The sequence below is a fragment of the Grammomys surdaster genome, unplaced genomic scaffold (assembly GCF_004785775.1).
Source record: "Grammomys surdaster isolate TR1022 unplaced genomic scaffold, NIH_TR_1.0 269, whole genome shotgun sequence".
NCBI classification, from domain to species: domain Eukaryota; kingdom Metazoa; phylum Chordata; class Mammalia; order Rodentia; family Muridae; genus Grammomys; species Grammomys surdaster.
Window position 1 is genome coordinate 2091544 of NW_021604710.1, and position 21424 is coordinate 2112967.

The following is a 21424-nucleotide window of genomic DNA, read 5'->3' on the forward strand; positions in this document are numbered from 1 at the left end:
AAATTTCCTGAAAGAAAGGTATGCCATACGCCATCGTGCTAAGGAGATAACAGAGCAAGGAAGAGTATAAGGAAAACTGATCCAGTAGACTAGAAAAGAGGAGTGAGTTCTGCTTAACTAGAGAGGCAAGGAAGACCTTGTTCCTATGAGCTGCATTCTATACTCTCATTACAAGAGTATTTGCCAGTCCAGGTTTTCCTTAAATGCACAGTGAAAGGATGAAACACGTAGGTTGTATATCTGCCTGCAGTTGGTGCAGCATCCACTATACACCTAGTTGCTCCATGGCTACCTGTCTCCTGTACCAGACTGGAGAATATTAGAGGCCATAAGTTACCATATGACTCTGTTATAAGTAAATTCATTCTCATATTTTACAAGGAATAAAATGGAGACTTATATAGCTTTTTACTATCACATGGCCAAACAGAGGTTTAAGTACTTGAGCACCTAGGTTCTACTTACAATGTTATAAGTACTAGTAGCTTAGAAAAATTTAAATTATAATTGCTACTTTTATAATAAGTATACTCATTATTAGTAATGATGGATATGAAAAGGATATGAAAGATTCTATTCATACGTTTGAGAAGAATGAAAGCTACTAGCATGCATCACAGAGTGAATGTGCAAGGGAAGGTCTTAGAATCCTCTGGTACGTGTACATATGCCACTAGAACACATTTAGTCATTGGCTTAGCTTTAACATATACATGACAATGAGAGACAATTAATGGTTTCAAGTAGATGCACAATTAATATGTAGTGTGTGACTTTACAGTAAATGGAGGGACTAAAAAGAGTGTACAAAACCGAACAAAATAACCCAGCTAATATAGCACCAGTGAGACTGCAAAGAAAGAGCTGCATGCAAGAGAGGGAACCAGGGAATTTTAAGTAAGTGTGATTGACCATTGGGCAGTAGAGAAGGAAGCTTACAGGTGTATACAGGTGGATGCTGGCAGTGCCACTGAATGAGATATGGGAAATGAGGTATTGTGAGCAGGATAATGAATTTTGTTTGACACTGAAGTTCCTCTGTCTCACTGTTAGCTAACAGAAATACGGTTTTGTGTTTTTGTAGCAGAGCTATAGATTAGGGTGTTATTGGTACAGAAGTGGTAACAGAAGCCAAGAGACACAAGAGAAGGACCAGGAGGCAGGAGTGAAGCAATGTCAACACTGAGAGACCTGGGAAAAGAGGGACAATGAAAAGTCATGAAAAGGTTACCAGGCCACTTAAAGAATGCAGAAATAAATAACAAACTTTATGAGTCCATCTGGTTACTACAGCTCATAAGGCTGCTCCACACGGGACGGAGTTCCATTTATATCCCATGGGGATATGGAAAGATAGTGAAGTACTGGGCTACTCTTCCAGTTTAAATGACTTCAAGTGTCAAACTAAAATTTCCTAGCAAAGGTTTCATCTAAAATAGTCAGCTAAACACGAAGCAGAGAATCAAATGAGAAACATTCTAAGGCATCCTATAAGGCAAGTGAATCCACTCACTGTTGGTTTTCCTACATCTAAGAAGCACCTTTCTTCTCAAAACTGAATCATATCACATATGTTCTGTGCTAGGTTCTACGGAAATAATATATTTAAGCCAGGGTATATTCCATCCAGTAAACTGGTACACTAGACCGTTTTTAGATTACAAGCTTACAAGGATAATGCAGACATGTACCTTACTCAGTTATTCTGTGTTATAATCTTGTAATCATGGAAGACTGGTTACAACTAGTACTGAAGCTGTTCGCTTCTAACTCTCCACATTCCACCATCTGCCTAGCAACACCATTTTTCCAATTCAGGATACACATTACGACACTATATTCTTCGTCATACATTCTTAGTCTTTTCTGATTTGTGACAATTTCTCACCAGATAAATAGACAGACTGCCTGACAGGCAATATTACATTTTGTTTCAGATCTGGTTAAAGATATTGGCTCGTTAATCCCACCAGACCCAGTTCCCACTATAGTGGGAATGATGTAAATGTCTCTATACCAAGTTCCCAGTATAAGGGGACATATCAACACCTTTCCACATTTTGCTCAGGAGGCCAAGCATCAGAGTTAATTATGCTCAGGGCATTAGGTCTGGTAGGGTTTTTAGAAAGCCACATGGAGACAGCTGAATAACTGTGAAGCTCTCAGGGAACCATGGGTCCTCCTACATTCTAGTGAATAAGTCTTAAATTTCATTTTCAAATGTAGTTTTTCAAGCAAGACATTTATGATATATGATTGCAATACACAAAATAAAACCATCATAAAAATAATGTATACCTAAATCCAATATGGGTAATTAATGCCTGTAACTAGTCTAAAATACACAGTGCTCGCTGACATATAAGGGTGCCTATATGCATGAAAGAATTTAAAAGAAGGACAATCTATAATCCTTAACACAGGCCTCAGGCCTCATGGCAGTGGAGAATTCCAACCCAGACATAATTAAATAATACAAATCTATCCTAGGATAGTTTTAGTAGGATACACACAGGTCATTCTGGGGTATAGAGTGATTTCCTAGCTCAGCAAAACAAAAGAAATATATGTATGTGTGTAGATATAAAAATATAGCAGCAACTGAAATAATTGAAACTGCTGTCCTGTAATACCAGTCAATGCCTTATGAAGACATATCCCGTTGTTTTTAGTGTCTTAAACTGTAAACTTATTCCTTCTTCATTCAAAGAACATGAAGACCAACTTTTTGGTGCTTGGACTCACAACTTTTAATGTATCCTACTGAATAGCATGATTTAGTTATCAAGTGTTTAATCACTTGAGGACTAGAAAGTAAGTGTTGTTTGGAGCGCATTCATATCAGATGTCATCCTGATAATGAATTATTTGAGACTCCATTACAGATAAGGAATATTGCCCCATGAAAGCAAAGCATTAGAGTCACATCCATAAGAGAACCCTTATGTACAAAAAAGGGACTTGAGGGTAGATGGGTTTGAAATAAAGACAATTAATGTGATTTTTTTCAATTAATCTCATATTCTAGATAGTAAATTCCTTAAGGCTAAGAAGAGAATTTAATCCAATACTCCAAAGCTCAATGTTGTATGGTACAGCCCTACGTTCAAATGCACTGGTACCCACCCCATTTGTCTACACTACAATTAAAATTTTATTTTGTAACAGGATCTTGTATCTTCTGTTATAAATTGGTGACAAATTTATCTATAAATTGTAAGAAGGAAATCAGGTAGAAAATGTGTTTTATTAGGAAAAAGGAAGCATAAAGGATTATTTCTTATACTTCATATAGATATTTTAGGAAGAAATTTTTAAAAGCTGTCATGATCTCATGCTGGGATAAAAGGATGGACGAGGGGGATATAGTATTATTTTCTTTTCTAACACTTACCTCTTGCTAATTCATCAAACAAAACACTGTATTCAAGGTTTAAAAAAAATCCAATAGAAACTCACAGAAATTGTACTTCCTTAAATTGAATACGTGGGAATATCATAGTAAGCAACAATGAAATAGGATATTCCACAGCAATATGCTAGAGGGAAGCTTACAGGAATGTGGTTTCTGCCTCAAAATAGGCTACTGCACAGAGCCAGCCCTTCTTCTTCTATGGCAATGTGAAATAATTTGCCTACGTGATGAGATGAACAGACATGAATGATGGAGGCTATGACAAGGCATATGATGACTAATAGGACAACAGAACTGGGATCCTGGGAGCACCAATCCAATACACAAACTGGCAAATAAATGACTAAAGAGAGATTAGCAAATACAATATGCAAACCCTGGATTGTGGGAGGGTGTAATTCATAACCCTGAAGGAGAATGGACAAAATACTGTTTCATCCAGTTATTCACAAAGGTGCAACATGCAAAAAACCCATGAATTACTGATTTCTGCACTTCTCAGTTTGATATTTTCAGACTGCCCTTAGCCACAAGTGTAGGAGGAATGGGAGGATTTAGGAGAGAAAGAGGAAGTGGAGGAGTAAGGAGGAGAAGAGGAAAAGGAAGAGAAGGAGCTAGGAGAGGAGAGGGGAGAGAGAGGGAGAGAAAGAGAGAGAAAGAAAGAGAGAGAGAGAGAGAGGGAGGGAGGGAAGGAGGGAGAGAGAGAAAGAGGGAGGAAGGGAGAAAGAGAGAGAGAGAAAGAGAGAGAGGGAGAGAGAGAGAGAGAGAAGATGGAGGCAGATGTTCACATGCTTCTGATTGTATGGGTATCTTGCTACTGATCATTACTAAATATATAAGCCTTTGATTAATCCTTAAGCATTAGAGTCTCATTTTTCTACTGGGCCTGTGTGGATGGCAGGATGGTCTGGACAATGTCCAGCCTTGCGGAAACAACATAGAAGATTGGCAGAGCCATCTCCCATGCTGGCGTCTCATGGGTGGCAGAGCTGGTGATTCTGGCTGGCCGGTTCTATCTGGTGCATGTGGCCTCTGGCCATGGAACATAGCAGGTGAGCTAGGCAGAGCTGCCGCAGCTTAGATAGATGGTCGGCCCAGCAGCCCCACTTTTTACATAATTCCTTCAACAATAAGAAACTAGAAGTGCAGACAATGATGTGCAGTTGAGGGCAGATTACTATCACTGTGCTTTACAGCCTGAATGACAGCTACCTCAAAAAGTTTTCATCATGAGCAACATAGTCTTCATAATCATGCTGTGTGTGTGTGTGTGTGTGTGTGTGTGTAGGTGTATACACAGTTGCAGTTTGGTGTTTTCCTCTATCATCATCTACCTTATTTTCTATAACAAGGGCCTCTCTCTGACCCTCACTATTCAGGCAGGCAGTCTGGGCTAGATTCATCTGTCTTTGACCACTTAGTGCTGGGAATCTAGACACATATCAATATAACCTTGCTTTCACATGGTATTGGAGATTTCATTTAGGTCTTCATACTTGTGTATCTATCTGAGCTATATCTCCACTCACTAAGTTTACTACTTAAAATATTAAAACAATAATTGTCTCTTCCATTATAAGCTTCTCAAACTATCTGCCATAAGTTCACTGAAACCAAGGAGGCTCGGAAGAAGCCATCCCAACATATTCATACCACTCTAGCATGCTGAATATTTAAATTATAAACACATAAAAAGGTGATGCAAAAGATGTCTATGATCTTCAAAATTCCTCTTAAAAGTAGATATGCAGTCCCTGTGTGGAAGAGGCAACAGCTTATCCTCAAAGGTAGGAAGACCAAGAATACCCTGAATGGGGTTGGTTGGAATAATAAAATATGTCTGTGCATAATTTAGTCATTTTTCCATGACTAATATTCCTTGTCCATTCCAGGGCTAGGAAAGCGTATCCATGCCTTGTTCAGCTTTCTTTTGAGAAGCTTCCTCCAGAAGTAGATGGCAACAAATACAGACCCAAAGCCAAACATTGTGCAGAGAGCGAGAGATCATGGGACAGGCAGCACTAAATGAGGTGTTTTCATGCAATCTCTCCCCTCAAGGTTCAGGGAACCATGCAGAGGGCAGGGCAGGAAAAGAGCTAGAGCCAACATGGGTGGAGGACACCAAGAAAACAAGGTCCCCTAAATCAATAGGATCAAAGCACATAAGTCACAGAGACTGGAGCAGCATACACAAGTCCTACATGGGTTTAATCGAGACAGGGGTCCAAGAGCTGAAAGGAGAAATGGACACACGCCTTCATCCCTAACCAGAAGCTAGGTCCAACTGCAAATGAAAATTCTGTCTTATCTAGGATTGTGTCATTGCAGAAACTATCCTAAGGGTAGTCCCATGCCCAATACCAGATGACTGCCACAAAATGAACTTAATGGCATCTTTGTCTCATAATGCTCAGTCAGAATATTTTTTTAACCATACAGGTCCTTTGTATAAACATCATGGGTTCCAGTTTTCTGTTTTTATGAGATTCCTGTGTGTGTCCTTCAGCACCTATATGTGTTTTGTATGCTTTTTCTTTGGCTCCTTTTTCTTGTCTGGCTGTTTTGTCATATTCTGGTTTATTTACTGTGGTTCACCATCCTCTGCACCTGTGCTGTTGTGCCTGCTCCCCCATCTCTATGCATTTCCCAGAAAAGATTGCTCAAGGAGAAATCGAAGCTTGGGTGGTAGGCTGCCGAGTGTGTCTCCTTGTTCCTGTTTTGTTCCCTGTTCCTGTTTTTATTCCTGTTCCTGTTTGTGTTCCTGTTTTGTGGGGAGTATAAAAGGGAGCTACACGGTAGAAAATATAGCATTTGGTCTTTACCAGATGACTCCTTGTTTTCTTTCTCTAGCCCTCAGCTGATCCAAGGAGCTCAGTCAGCTATGCTGGCATAGCTGACAATTTATTGTTTTGCTTTACCTTACTGTATTTTATTTTATCATTACTCCTTACATGCCTGTTTGTTTGCCAATGGGAGACAGACAGGTCTGGATCTAGATGGAAGGAGAGGTGGGGAGAAACGGGAGGAGTAGGAGGAGGGCAAACCATAATCAAAATGAAACCAAAATCAGTATAAAAAAAAGTCATTTTCAATAAAAAAAATATTCTTTGTACAGTCCATTACTTAAGTAACTGGTTCTAAATGCTACTTTGGGATTTCATATCTCTACAATGATTCTCATGTTATTCAAAGTTTGTGTTAAACAAATGTGCATGTTTTTCTTCTATTGATTCAGCTCATGTTAATTTAATTCTCATTCCTATCTGAGACCCTGAAGAATGGATATGGTGTTCTCCTACTTTTCCCAAGTTATCTGTCCTTGCCTCATGGTACCAAGCTTTTAAACTTGTTCCTTACTTTGCTGCTTTTTGCTCCTATTCACTCATTATAGCTTCTCTGATAAACCTTTCATTAACTGTCCTATTCTTTATGTTCATAAAATATCAAACTCATCAAATATACAGAGCATCTCTTTATGCATTAAGTCTCTAATACCTGCAACTGACCTCAACTTCTTGGGTTGGATAGTAGAGATGGGAAGAAAACCAAAATTTGTAAAACCATTCAGAGTGTCCTAAAGTAGAAATAATGGGCAATATGAAGATGAGGAGGAACACACCCTCAGCTACTTGATCATAACAGAAAATCTGGTGAATTAATCAAGTACAGTTGAGACAAGAAAAGATAAACAAAATTTAACAGGTTTTCAAGCAAAGAGACAGATATGTCAAATCACCTGGGAAGGGAAAGTGGAAAGTTTTAGGTGCTACAAAAAAGACCCTTGAGGTAGAGGATTGATGACACAGGCTTCGAGTGTTCCAGAGGTTGTAGGCACTAGGACAGGCATGAGTCCATTTTCCTCTACACAAATGTTCATGTATACCGCCACCCAGCTACAACCCCTTCAGCACATAGCACAAGGAATGCAGGCTTTTTCTGCAAACCCTTAAGCCAAGGCCTCATCTCTCCCAGCAGTAGCAGACCTAGGTCCAGCAGAACTAAAAGACAAGGTAATTGTTATGTGTGCATTGGACTTAATAATAATATTCAATAATAATTGCTATCATTATTAGTTGCTTATTTTGAAACTTTTTTTCAGATCATTTTCTTTACCCTAGTCTATGAGTTTTCTGTATGCAGGGATCCTGTTGAGTTTAGATAAAATTGTTTCTTTTGAGAAATAATGACAGTATTATAGATACTATCAATTATACAAAAATGGGACTCACATAATTACATTCCTATTTTTTAATAATTTGAGCAGAAATGTTTGAAAAAAGACACAACTGCAAACATTTACAATATTTTCTTAATAAACTAGAAATCAGACATATATGGGTGAGTTGCTAATTCTCAATTGGCTGTTTTCTTTTTTGCTAAACAAGTATTAAATTATAGCAATTTACTGCTGGAAGGAGCATGAACTATTTGGTATAGTTCAGCAAAGCCACAACAGAGATGATAAATGTTCACTGAATTACTTTCTTGTGTCTGCACATTGAACTATTTGCCAATTATGACAGTTAACACGGTTTTTCTTCAAAGAGAAAAGAGGATTTATTCCTCAACTTAAAACATATGTGCTGGAGTAAATCTCTTAGGGACCACACTCCTGGGGAATAAGTTCTTATTAGAGTTGCTTCTCCTAAAACCATAGTACCCTGGCAGATGGCTACTCATTGTGTGTTTTGAATAAATAATCCAGTGGATCTAGCCCACTCCCCATTCAGAGAAGCAGGCAAGGAACTCTCATCCTCTTTGTTATCCTTAAGGTCTAAGAAAAAGATCCCGGGAGTGAAGTAGGGTGATAGTGGAAAAGGATGAGAAATCCTTCACAACTTTACTTCCCTTCTCTGCTGTAGAGGGCAAAAGATGGTAGTGGTAGCTGAAGCATTAAGGAAGTCTTGTGAAGAGAAAGCTTCATAGCATATGAATGCAAATCATGTAAATAGAGGATGGACCGGTCTGAGGTGTGCTTGCAGACTACCCTACTGTAGTAGATCGATGATATCAGATTGGCATGCATTTGCCAATACTTGTTGCTATCCAAAGCATTCTAATATACAATGATGTTCCCTTGGTATAAAATTATACAATTAATAATGCATATTGTTTAATTTATTGCTTTTGATAGAATAAACAAAATATTTCATTTAATGCTTTGGTTATATTTCTAGGTATTCATTGAAACAGAAACCTAAAACAAATTTTATACCACTTCAACAGGTACTGAAGGTATATGAAATACAAATTTTGTACTAATTAATTTAATTGAACATTTGAGTGATAAATAAAAGAAATTATTAAAGAATAAATAAATGCAAATCAGTAGATACCTTTTCTAGATAATAAATAATAAAGGTGATATTTAGTTTCTTTACATATACTTTGCAGTGATGGCTCATGGGCCAAATCAAGGCAATATTTGTTTTCCATATAAAATACACAACAGTTAAACAGAAATATTTCAAAACAAGTGGCTCTACTTGTCAACAATGTATGAAAATGATGATTCAATTATCAATTTGGTATGGCATAGAAACCTGTTTGGGTCACCTGTTTACGCCATGCCACTCAAAGTCATCAGTGTTTGTGCTCTATCTATGCACCCTCAGTAATGTATTTGCAGCTCAGTCCAGATTTATGTGATATGCAAAAAGGGAAGTTTACAAATAACAACACGAGAGTAAATAACTACATGGGCTCGTTTGCATCTCAACTATTGGAGCCTCCCTTTGGTAGGCACAGATCTTACCTGAAGTTCTTTTTCTTCTATCTTCCTTTGGAGAACTTGAAGACACTTGGTAAAGTCAGTGTGGTCTTGGTCAGGAGTTGAAATAAGATCACAGCCCTATGTGTTGAAGACAGAGAATGTTGAGAATTAAGATTTCAGTGCATGATCAAAGGGCAAGCTCTGAAAGTAAAGACAGCCTGTCATTAGATAAATCCTAGGCGGTCAGTACTACCTCCTCATTAGAATCAGCATCCTTATCTTTGTATCTTTTTTCTTTCACATAAAGAGACACATCAAGAATGAAGTTACAATTATGAGATAATTATGTCAATCATTTTCCCTAAGGAAAGTACATATTTTAACATGTAATCTGTCCTTCAGAGATACTGATGTGATAACATTCAAGATTAACATAAGAATTTTATACTAGTATAATCAATTTTACTCACAGTAAAATTACCTGAATTAAAATGAAAGTATTTCTTTAAAAACTCTAATTTATTTAAGCAGACTACATCACTTCAGTTACATGAATGGAAAAAACTAGAATTAATATTTAACCAGTGGTGATTACATTTTATACTTTAGTACAATCTGTCTTGTAAGATTCCTTTATAGTCTCACTCATGTGAGCAGTAGCAGCAGAAAGAGCTTCCAGCATGCACATATGAATTATCTTTGAGACATAATGGGGTGAAGTTATAACTTCTTTGCTTTCTTTATAACATCTCACCATCTGTAAGACACCTAAGCCCAGGCTAAAGACAAAGGCAGGAGAACGCAGTTTACCATCTCTTGTGAACTTAGATGGCTAGAGAATCTGTGTCTTTAAAATGACATCTTCTTTTCCAGTGTCATACAGAGACAAAGGTGTATAAAATCAGACCAGGGTGGGAGTCCATACTTCTTAATTCAGAAGTGAAACAATTCTTGAACTCTGACAAGGAGCTGAGTAAGGGAAAATTAAACATAATCTAGTGTATAAGAGTTGCCATTCAAAGAGTTTTCAAGGATACAAAACACCCATATGGACTCCTAAATTATTCTAGAAACCATCCTCGGTAGATTTAAGGCTTCTTCTTTTACCTCAAGGTCTCTTTAAATATGTCAAGCTCAACCTGTGCTTCATTCATTTATGACTTCCTCACAATGGACTGACCAGTGAAAGAATTAATTTCTCGCTATTCAGAAATATATGATGCTCTAAAAGGCATATATGTCATCTTTACAAGATCAAAGACATAATTTCCTGATCCTAAAAGAATATTGAAATTTGCTATAATCATCAAGCAAGGGCATGAAGAAGCAACTGATCTAAAGTTAACAGTCTTAAAAAGAAAGACATATGCAAGTCACTTAGGGATATTAAAAGAATGACAGATAAGGTTGCCATCAACTACCATGATATGGAGAGCTCTCTGAGAGTAGGAATTGGGTTTCTTTCTGTACTATTTCCAATTTTGGCACCTGTCTGCTATATAGAAGGGCATAATAAATAAATATTTTCCCAAATAATAAATGTCTAATAAATATTCCATGCAGCAAATGAATATATTACATACAAAATATATAAAATATAGACAAATTTATAGACTTTTATAGAAATGTGTATCGACAATAGGCTGGGGGAGTGTCTTCTTGCTAAACATACCATATTTACCAACTGAGATTTTTGTCTTTCATTTTAAAATTGTGACAACAAAACAACTTCATAAAAGAAAATAAACCTGAATAGGCAACTTCAAACAGCAATACATGATTCACAGATGAGTGTACCCTCCCAGTTATCTTCACAGAACCAGCAGACAGCCACAGAGAAGATTCTTGGACAGAACAGAATCTAGAAACACTGAAAATATTTACAGATTGAGAGACCACAATTGTCCTGATGATTTTTAGTCAGCTGTATAGTAATAAAAGAAGGGTGGTGGTGGTGGATAGGTAGAAACATCGTGATCATTCCCATGAAGGGACATATTTTTCACTTTCTGGAAGCAAAAAACCCTTATAATATTTCTTGAATATGTTCAATGAGAATGATACTTAAATTAAAAAATGGCATCTCTGCAAGTTGAAAACAGAGAATTACCCAGCACTAGTGAAGTCACGCATCTTGAAGATAAACCACTTCACTAAGTCAGCATAATTCCTAATTATATTCTAAATATTTACCAATATATACACAGATAAGTGTAGTTTTCACCTCATATCAAAGAAACTTCCCTTTGTAACAGACAGAAACCATTAGAGTCTGTAACTGATCAAAATGCAGAGAACAAGAGATTGCATGGTAGCTAGTACTGACTGATACGTATATATGTGTGTGTGCATTCACACACACACGCACACACACACATCACCACCACCACCAGCACACCCAAATTCAGAACTCCTGACTCCTGTACAGGTTCTGCAGAAGAGAAGAAAGTATTTTTTTTTGATTTTCACCAAATTTTAATTTTCAAAATTCATTCTTCAGATCAGTTTACAACACTGGCAGTTTTCAATCAGAAAAGGTTTTATTACAAGAAACAATGCCAACAGGTAAAAATGCAAAAGTTGTGCAATTACGGCAAAATGTTTAAAAATATCTACACATTTTCCCCATAGGCCTACAGTACTTACTACATATCTGAGCACTGAATGTTGAATGCCATCTTAAACTGAGAAGAAAGTATTTTAAGAGTAAGAGAAACATGAAGCTTGTTGTGACATGTGTCTCCTGTCTCCTAGAAAGGTCAGCAAAGCTACACCCATCAAATTTCATAAATATCACTGCCTTAACAAGGCCCAAACAATGATGACACCAATGGACATATTAATATGGAAAACAGAAAGCTCAAGGGACCTCAATCTTAGACAAAGAATTATGGGGAATACTGAGAGCAGAAGAAATAATCTTCTCCAGGGAAACTACCCCAAACTAGTTATCCAATACCAAGTGGTCAGTCTGGAAGACATATATTTATATACACATATATATGTGTGTGTATATATATATACATACATACATACATATATATATGCCATACTTATATCACAAATATCAATATAAAATGTGTGTGTGTGTGTATATATATATATATATATAGTGATATATTTAAGAATAAATAGTGTATTTATATACACTAATGTATATAAATATGGGAACAATCATTTAAAAAGGAGACCACAAATTTGAGACAAAGCAAGGCAACTGAAGACACAAGACTTGGATGATCTGAGCTGCATCTACGCTGAAAAACCTCCATCCTGCAGTCTAGGCATCCAACACATCAGAAAGTTGAATGCAAGCTGTAAATGGTGGGAGATAAGAGGATATAAAATAGGGAGGGGGATATTTGGGGGGAATGTGGAAGCATCTGGACGTAGATCCTAAGAAATGAGTGTGATGAAACTACATTGTATACAGAAGATATATTAAAAAAGTTTTTAAAGAAGTAAATCTAGTAAAAGAGAAGGAGACAGCAAAGAATAAGATGGTACTTAGACAGGTTATCCACCAATCATTACATCTTTATATTAGACAGAGAGATATTTAACATGCTAAAAAAAGCTAATTTGACAGAGTCAGAAGCACTAGGCCCTTGAACAGTTTTCACTGATTTGATATTTTTCTTTATAAAAAACTTAAAGCACTCATGACACCCTCTGCCTCTAAAGTTAGAAGAAAAGGCCATGGTGTTTAGAATTAGAAGGACTTAAGTTTCTAATTAGTAGTCTGCAAGATTAGTTTTCTTGTAGTAATACACGCATTTTAACTAGAAACACACTGAAAAACCCACAAGTTTAAAACTACAATGACCTTGCATTGTCTTAAAGTACTTCTGCGTGGTAAAAATTGCATTATCATTGGTTTTTCATAGTTTCATAAAAAGCAGGGCCTCTTAAAACCAGAAAGTATTACTATTTTATGAGCCAGCAGGTGGCTCCAATTTCACACTGCATATACTTGTATTTGATTTTTTGTCATTTAACAAGTAGATACTTACATAACTTAATTCTACTAAGTTCTCTCTATGAATAGGATAATTTCTCAAGCTGGATTGTGATTTTTTCTAATATTATATTTGATTAATTGTAGTTCACAGTGACTAAAAACAAAAACACCTGGGCTCATGCCACAAAGTTCAGTATATGTTGATGCAAGGTTATCCTGATTTTGTTCTAACCTAAAAATAACCTTTTGAAGATGTAGAGCCACAGTACCGACATGGACTCTTGTAGAGCACAAACACTAGAGGGAGAAGCGAGAAGGAAGAAAGAGCAACCACTGTAAAAACTGTGTTCTAGCTTCTCTGAGTTGACAATAATCTCATTTATCAAGCATCTATAACCCAGAAATACAAATGAGAAAAAGTTACATAAACTTAAGTATAAGTTACCATATAATTACTATTTAGGGCTTATTAAATGTCTTCAGATCTGTTAAATAATGCTGTGCATTCTCAGAGGGCAGGGTGTTAATAGCTCACCTCTAAAATGCTTACCACGAACAAAAACCAGTGCTAAACACTGAAAAATAAAATCTACAATTATTATCATGATCATATGTTCTAGATACTAAGAACACAGTCCAGCAGAAATAAAACATGAATATTAGTACCATGAGAATTATACTTGATTACTCGTGAGAAAGAAAAACAGATGATTTCCTCATCTTCCTCTTGCCATTCAGAAAAAAATCCTATAAATGCTTGCTTATGTTTAATACATGCCTGAAAAATTGTTTTCAGTTCATTCGTAAATCACATTTTTTCTTTTGGCAGGTAGTTTGGACATCTGGAATAGTATTTTAGCTGTTGTACTTTGCCACATTCTCTATAAAGTAACTTTATCAGAAAGTCCCGTACTTGAGAAATAAAGATGTCTTCACTAATATCAAAACAGCCCTTCCTGCAGGCTTGGATCTCAGGCTTGGATCTCTTCACTGTGATAGTTTCAAAGCAGCATCACGAGATCAGAAGCCAAGGAGACATTTTGAAAAATTCTTCACAAAAAGTAGCTTACATTTTATAATATGTACATATAAATTGATATTATATTTTATCATTGATATATAGTTATATATAATTGATATATGCAAAAATTACCTTAAAGGCCTACATTACTTAAAATCTCTCTCTCTCTCTCTCTCTCTCTCTCTCTCTCTCTCTCTCTCTCTCTCTCTCTCTCTCTCTCAATAGAGACAAAGACATAGAAAGTGACATAAAAAGAAGCAAAGACCCCCAGGCTTAGGAAAGTAACAAATGCTATCTATCCAGTCAATGATACTGTATATGAAATTTGAAAATATTATCATAAAACTCATCCAAAACAATGAAGAACCAAGACAAACAAAGAAACTTGAAGCAAGATGACTGAACTTGCCCTTCTTCAGATTTAAAGTAATTAAAAACCAAATGTTAGGTTTAAACTCAAACACTGGAAGACGAGCAGCACCAGGACAATGGAAGCCATCTGTATGGCTCACAACTATCTTCTAGGAACCTAACTGACACTCAGGAACATGTGATGGCAGCTGCAAGCTGAACAGCTTAGAAGAACTGGGGAGAAAAAGGAAATACATACAGGTGAACATTTGGAAACTGAACCACAGATAAGAATTAGATAAGAATAAAATGGGGGCATGATTGAACTCTGACATTTTGAGAGGTAAGAAAAATGCTCAGACGTTAGGGTGGGTGATTTTTTTAAATGAAAAAAAATACAAATTCTATTCGGAAGTAATAATTAAGAAACAACCCAATGTGAGAAAGAAAACTTCCACATATCAGGAGACACTTTCTACCTACAAAGGGTTTACTATCCAGAAGAAGGGCCTTCTAATGATGTAAGTAATAACATGAAAAATAAAAAAGTAATTTAGTGAACATGTTAGAGAACAGGAAACATGTCACATAAGTAAATGACATAGAAAGATATGACTTTTATCAGTCAGAAAAATGCAAACAAAAATCGCATTGATACATATTTCCTGCATGTCACATGAACAAAAATAAAATGGTGGCATAATCAAACACTGACATTTTGAGAGTTAAGAAGAATGAACATTTTACACACGTAGAAGCACAGATATAAGTTATGTTTTGAGGTAAAGACACACCAATGTGCAACTGCATATGACTCACAGGGAACTGTTCTAGAGCACTGTGGACACCAAAGCCATGAGGTTCATGTCTCATATATAGAATGGAGGAACAGTAGAATATGGCCTATGCATACCCTATGAAACCATGTCTATTTCCCAAAATACTTCATACAACATCTCACCTAAGTGACTACTATGCAGAATATCTTAGTGTAAGATAACGTCAAAGTTTGTATGTGTTCTTTATGGAAGTAATTCTTTTCTTCTGAACTAATTTCAATTCTTGATTGTTTGATCCCTGAATGCAGAACCCAACTATGTTTATGGGAACTAGTTATACTAATTATTATATATAATTAACACTTTTGGTTAAAATACAAATAAATGTAAGGCATTAAAAATGTGTTAGATTTAGAAATGAAACAAAGCTACCTTGATTTTTTTTATACGCAAACCAACTTCAGTTGGGTGCTAATTAGATTACATTTATTATTTTATAAGTCTTCATATTTCATATAAGTGTACTGAAGTTAGCTATCATTTCTTACTAAATAAGAGTAAAAGAGTTGGTTAATTTTTGCAGTTTTGGTGGCTAAAGCAATCCATACTGACCAAACTCAGCCTTCTTCTATCCTTCCTACTAAAATAGTACAATCCTACAGTGACAAGAATTATTTTATTGATTTTTCTATTTTCTTTTAATTGAAAATAGATTTTTCTCTCATTTAGTACATCTGTTTCCTCTCCTTCCACTCCTCCCAGTTACTGTCTACCTCCTATCTCCCCTAGATCAAGTCCCCCCAACATTTCTTCTTCAGGAAAGAGAAAGCTGCTAAGAGAGGACAATGAAACAGAAGAAAACAAAATACAATGAGATAAGGCAACAGTCCCCAGATCAAAGCAAGACAAAGCAACTCAATAGGAGGAAAACAGTGTCAAGAGCACGCAAAAGAGTCGGAGATACAAAAACACCTAGCTAACGCCATAACATGGATGCAGAGGACCTGCAGGTCCTTTGCTTGCTGTTCCAATCTCCTCAGGCTCGTACGAGGGAGAAGCATGCTTAGTTGATTTGGTGGGCTGTGCCCTCTTGGTGTCCTGTATCCTGACTCCTACAATCTTTCCTCCTCCTCCTTGTCTAGGTTCCCCAGTCCCCTATGCAAGAACCATATGTAAACTTCAGTTTAGACTCTCTCATCACAAAATGTTTCTAGGTCTCCGCACCCATTCCCATCTGCTGCCAGAGGAAGCCTCTCTGATAGTGGTGGACATCATTAGGACTCGTTTCTTGATTTCTTTTTTTCTTTTTTCTTTCTTTTTCTTTTTTTTTTTTTTTCTTTTTTTTTTTTTTTTTTTTTGGTCAGGTACGTTTGTTTCTACTCTAGGTGTCTGGGCTCTCCAGTCTCTACTTCCTGGCCATTCAGCATCCAGGCAACGTAAAGCATGGCATGGTCCCCTCTATCATAGCTGGGCCTCACGTTAAAACAAACAATGCTTAGTCATTCTAACTAGTCTTGCTCCTCCATTATTCTAGGACATCTTGCAGACATTAGAGATTGAAGGTGGAAGGTGTTGTGGCTGGGTTAGTGTCCAGGTTTCTCTTTCTGTGACCTTCAGAGTATCTTCTCACTCCAGAGACTAGAATGTACGGGTCAAGGCTCCATGCAGGCACCAGCTTGACCTCTCTATGTTCAATGAGCAGTATGGTTATTGTCCTTGGCAACACCTCTCCCATGCCAATCAGTTTTCAGAGAGTAAGCTTCTCTTCTAGCTTCACCCTAGGGTGTTAAGGATCTCTATTGGGCACACCACTTGGCCAAAAACTGAACAAAATGGGACTCAGCCCCATGACTGGAAGCCTTGGATGCCTACAAAAGATGACCAGACTCTTGATCCTCCATTATGAGGAGCCTTTGCTAGAGTCATCACAGATTCCAGGAAGTTTCCACTGCACTAGGTTCCCATCCCACTCCCACAAATCTCTGCCATTCCAGCTGGCTCTCCTTACACTGTCTCCCTCCATCACTGCTGCCTCCTGTCCTCATCCACCAGCAATCCACAAGCAAAATTTATTCTATTTTGCCTTCCCAGGGAGATCCATGTGTTCTCCCTTCGGCCTCAAGCCCTCTTCTCTACCTAAAGTTTCTGGGTCTGTAGATTGTAGCTTGATTATCATTTACTTAAGAACTTAAGAATACAAATCTCACAGGATGATTGTTTTTTTGCATCCATTTGCCTGTAAATTTCATGATGTCATGGTTTTTAACTGCTAAGTAATACTCCACTTTGTAAATGAACCACATCTTTACTCATTCTTTGAGAGATATCTAAGTTCCTTCTGGTTTCTGAGTATTATGAAGAAAGCTACAATGAACATAGATGAGCAAGGGTCCTTGTGGTAGGATGGAGCATCCTTTGGGTATATGGCCAAGAGTGGTATAGCTGGGTCTTGAGGTAGATAGATGCCCAGATTTTTAAGGAAACACCATATTGATTTCTTTACTAGCTCTGCAGGCCATATAGGTTTGCACTCCCAATAGAGAAGAATTCCCCTTGCTCCACATCCTCGCCAGCATGAATGTGACAGAGAATTTATGAATATTACACTTGAAATCTGAACAATGATACTAAACATCTAGTACATTATTATGTCAAGTTGGAATACATCACCATTCATTACCTTATATCTGATCTTAGTTGTACACTATGGCATCACATAAAATTAGGAACATTGCCTAGAGTCGTATTTTATCATATGCAATGCAGTCATTCTGATTGTTAAATCATTTAAGACAGAATATCAAGTAACAAAAATGGCCCTCTCAGCTTCAGGAGGTGCTTAGATCTGATAAGACGTGATCCCTGGCTGCATCTCCAGCTCCAGGAGACAGTGAGGAGGGCAGGTGAAGGCAACACCCTTTTTGAGCATTTCAGTATTTTCAGTGGGTCAGCTGCCAAGGATGGAGCAAGAGAAATGAAAGACCTTCACCTGTCTTCCTCTCGTCTACACACTCTAGCCCTCCCACCAGATCACACACAACATTACAGATGGCAGGCGACATCAGAATGTTCAGGGAAGAATCTTGTGACTAATAAGTCTCTTCAGGGGTATAAACCATTGTCACCAGACAGCAATGGTGATCTTGAACAAGGGAGCACAGTTGACCTCCTTAAGACAGAGACTACTTGACTTGGAGAACGGTCACTCATGATACCCATACGTAAGTATAATAATGCTTGATAACTTAAGCATAAGATAAATTAGGAGTATGGTCATTGACAAACAGACTTCAGCAGCATTAAATTTTTGTCTTTCTCAATTCACTGGGACAATATGAGAAGACACAATGTCTACCTGGCACCAGTGTGGTAAGATGTGATGAGATCAAGAGAGGTAAACATCATAGGTATGATAACCATCAATTAGACTCTTATAAGAGGGTTGTTTGCATAGGACCACCATGGCAGTTGACCTGCTAACTGAGACAGCAACTAACTGAGACACTAACGGTAGATAAAATGTATAATGTGGATACATTGGAAAAAGGGATGATTCACTGCCCATACATAACAGATGCAGATGTTTTATGACCTGGGGATGCTACAAAAAATGGTATGTGACTTAAAACTCTGACTTAAAAAAATTCTGGAGATTTTCATTTAGTATGTTGGGACTTCAACTGACTTTGACTAATTGAATACACAGAAAATGGAACCATGGGGAAAGGAGACCCACTATATTCTAACTACATTCTACAGGGTATATTATCAACAAAAAATAGGTAAAGTGAAAATATATCTTAAATATAACATTCAGTCTAAGCAAGGCATTTTATTAAGAAAAAGTCATTAAGAAAAGAATTAAGTATTAGGAAAAGTTTTAAATAAGAGGGTACAATACCTGTAAAAAGACAATAATTCCTCAAGATTATTTATGTCGAGGTGACTAATAATTTACCAATACTAGCAAGTTTTTATATTTTTTTCATTCAAATAGCATGGATCCTACTCTCAACAGCAAAGTAATGTTCTTAAATGTCTATGTAGGTAATCATCATATGTAGATTCACTCAGAGACTTATATAACATACAATAAGTAATGAAGTTTCAGGAAAGAGGTAAATCATGCCACAATAGCTATAGTTTAAGATGCATTGGAATCAAAGAGAACTTAGAAAAATGGCAACAATAACTATAAATATTTCATGAAGTTTCTACACAAGAGATCACTCATATAAAATTATAAGCAAACTTATGCCATGAGGTATGAGGTATTAAATGAATGTAAAGCAAAAAGCATCAACAATAGTACTGACTAGGACACATTAGTTATCTAAAGCTGCTGAATTAATAAGCTAACAAATATGTAAAGAAATATGCAAATTAAAGGCAGAAACAAATAGGAAGTATAAAGAACACAAAGAAAACGTATTTGTTGGTAACTCAGCAGAGCAGTTGCTCAAACAAAGAGCAATATCCAGAGGTGGCTGGGGATTCTTCACTCCTATGATCCTCCTGAAAACCATCATCTCAACAGCTCTATGTCTACCTGCAAAAACATCCCAACAGCAGCCACTACCATTACATCCCTACATCACTCCCCACATCCTGACCAGCATCGTCACAACTTCTACACGACTACCATAACTATCATTCCCAGTTCAATTAGTATCATGGCTATCACCACTGCCACCGCCACAGCCGTCACCTCTGCCACCACCACCACTACCGCCACACTACTGCCACCACACCACCACCACCACCGCTGTCACCACCACTTCTGCAGCCACTGCCACTGCCATTGTCATTTGCATTACTATGATCCCTACCACTGTCATTACTACCATGTCATAGCTGCCACTTCAGCATGGCAAGAAGAAAATCATGAAGGGCATGCTGTTGTGTACAAGGCCTATGCATTTGCTATGGAGAAACAAAGTGAAAACCATTTCTTCTTCCTTGAATTATATGCTTCACCCTCCTAGAAATTTCACAATCCTCAAATTGCCACAGGCACTCTTAAGCATACCATATACCTCAACACCAATGGAACTGCAGATTGGGCTCTTAGGTGTTTATCAAAAATACATATTAAATGTTCTTATTTCTTTTCTACAAATTCTTAATTTACAAATCTAATCCAACCTAATAACTTTTCAGATTTTTCTCATTTCATATTGGCTTAATCATAACATTCCTCTGTGAACTATGCAGAGAAGAGTGTTCATGTCAGAAAGTCGTTGTTGTCCTTAAACTGGTCATTTGACACATGAAAGTTCTTCATAACTAACTCCTATCCTTCCTTAGACCCTTTGTTAAAGCTTTATCTTCAAGAGGCTGTCCCACTGCACCATGTTATTTAATAATAGGACTTCTTAGGTTTCGTTTGGTCAACCAGGGCAAACTGTATTGTGGTACCTCTAGAATGCCTTCCCCCTGCTCAATATTTCCAGATTATCTACCAGGCCTATCATCTGTCAGCATTCTGTGTGTTACTTCTGGGCTCTTCCCACTAAGTGGTACTGTTTGTGTAGGGAGGGTGACTCTTGGTTTTGTTCACTGCTGCATCCTGTGCACCGTGAGTACCACATAGTCACGACACTGCATGCCAACAGTACATATACTCTGCCTGGGTGAGAGAATGTTGCTAGAGGTGAAAGATTTGGTTCTCCTCCAAATACGTGTTTTGTACTGGTGCTTTTAAAATTGCAACAACAGAATAGTCAATGGCTTTCAGTCAGGCAGGCAGCAATCTGCTAGAATGTTCATTCAATAGACAGCATGGCAATCCAAAAGAATATTACAGACTGTTAAGCTTAATGCCTAAACTAAAGCTTATCAATGAAAAAAATGTTTCAGGTTTAAAATAAAATAGGCTGCGCTTAACTCTCAGAAATATTAGTATGTCCTATTCTTTATAAGCCAACATGAGCCCAAGGCAATACCTAGCACATTCCCTACACCAGACCCAAGTTGTTCTAAACTCACTGCTGAGAACATTTAGTCAAAGTATGTGAAGATTACATTATAAAATGAATAAAAATAATGAAATATGAAGATTTGGCCTCACCCACACCTGACTTTCTGTTCTTCAAGTTACTGGCATGAATTCTTTGCGAAAGTGAGTTTGGATTTCTGTTGGTTGGTTGGTTAGTTGGTTGGTTGGTTGGTTGGTTGGTTGGTT

The 21424-nt window shown here is 37.2% G+C and overlaps 1 protein-coding gene across 5 annotated transcripts in view; it reads right to left on the reverse strand.

Moving 5' to 3' along the window:
* Tpk1 (thiamin pyrophosphokinase 1) overlaps positions 1-21424 on the reverse strand; it is a 311282-nt gene that overhangs the window by 148791 nt on the left and 141067 nt on the right. For all 5 annotated transcript variants that reach the window (XM_028776415.1, XM_028776416.1, XM_028776412.1 and 2 more), the window contains one exon: positions 9171-9266. In XM_028776415.1, the coding sequence (XP_028632248.1) occupies positions 9171-9266 (96 nt within the window). The remainder of the gene's footprint in view (positions 1-9170; positions 9267-21424) is intronic.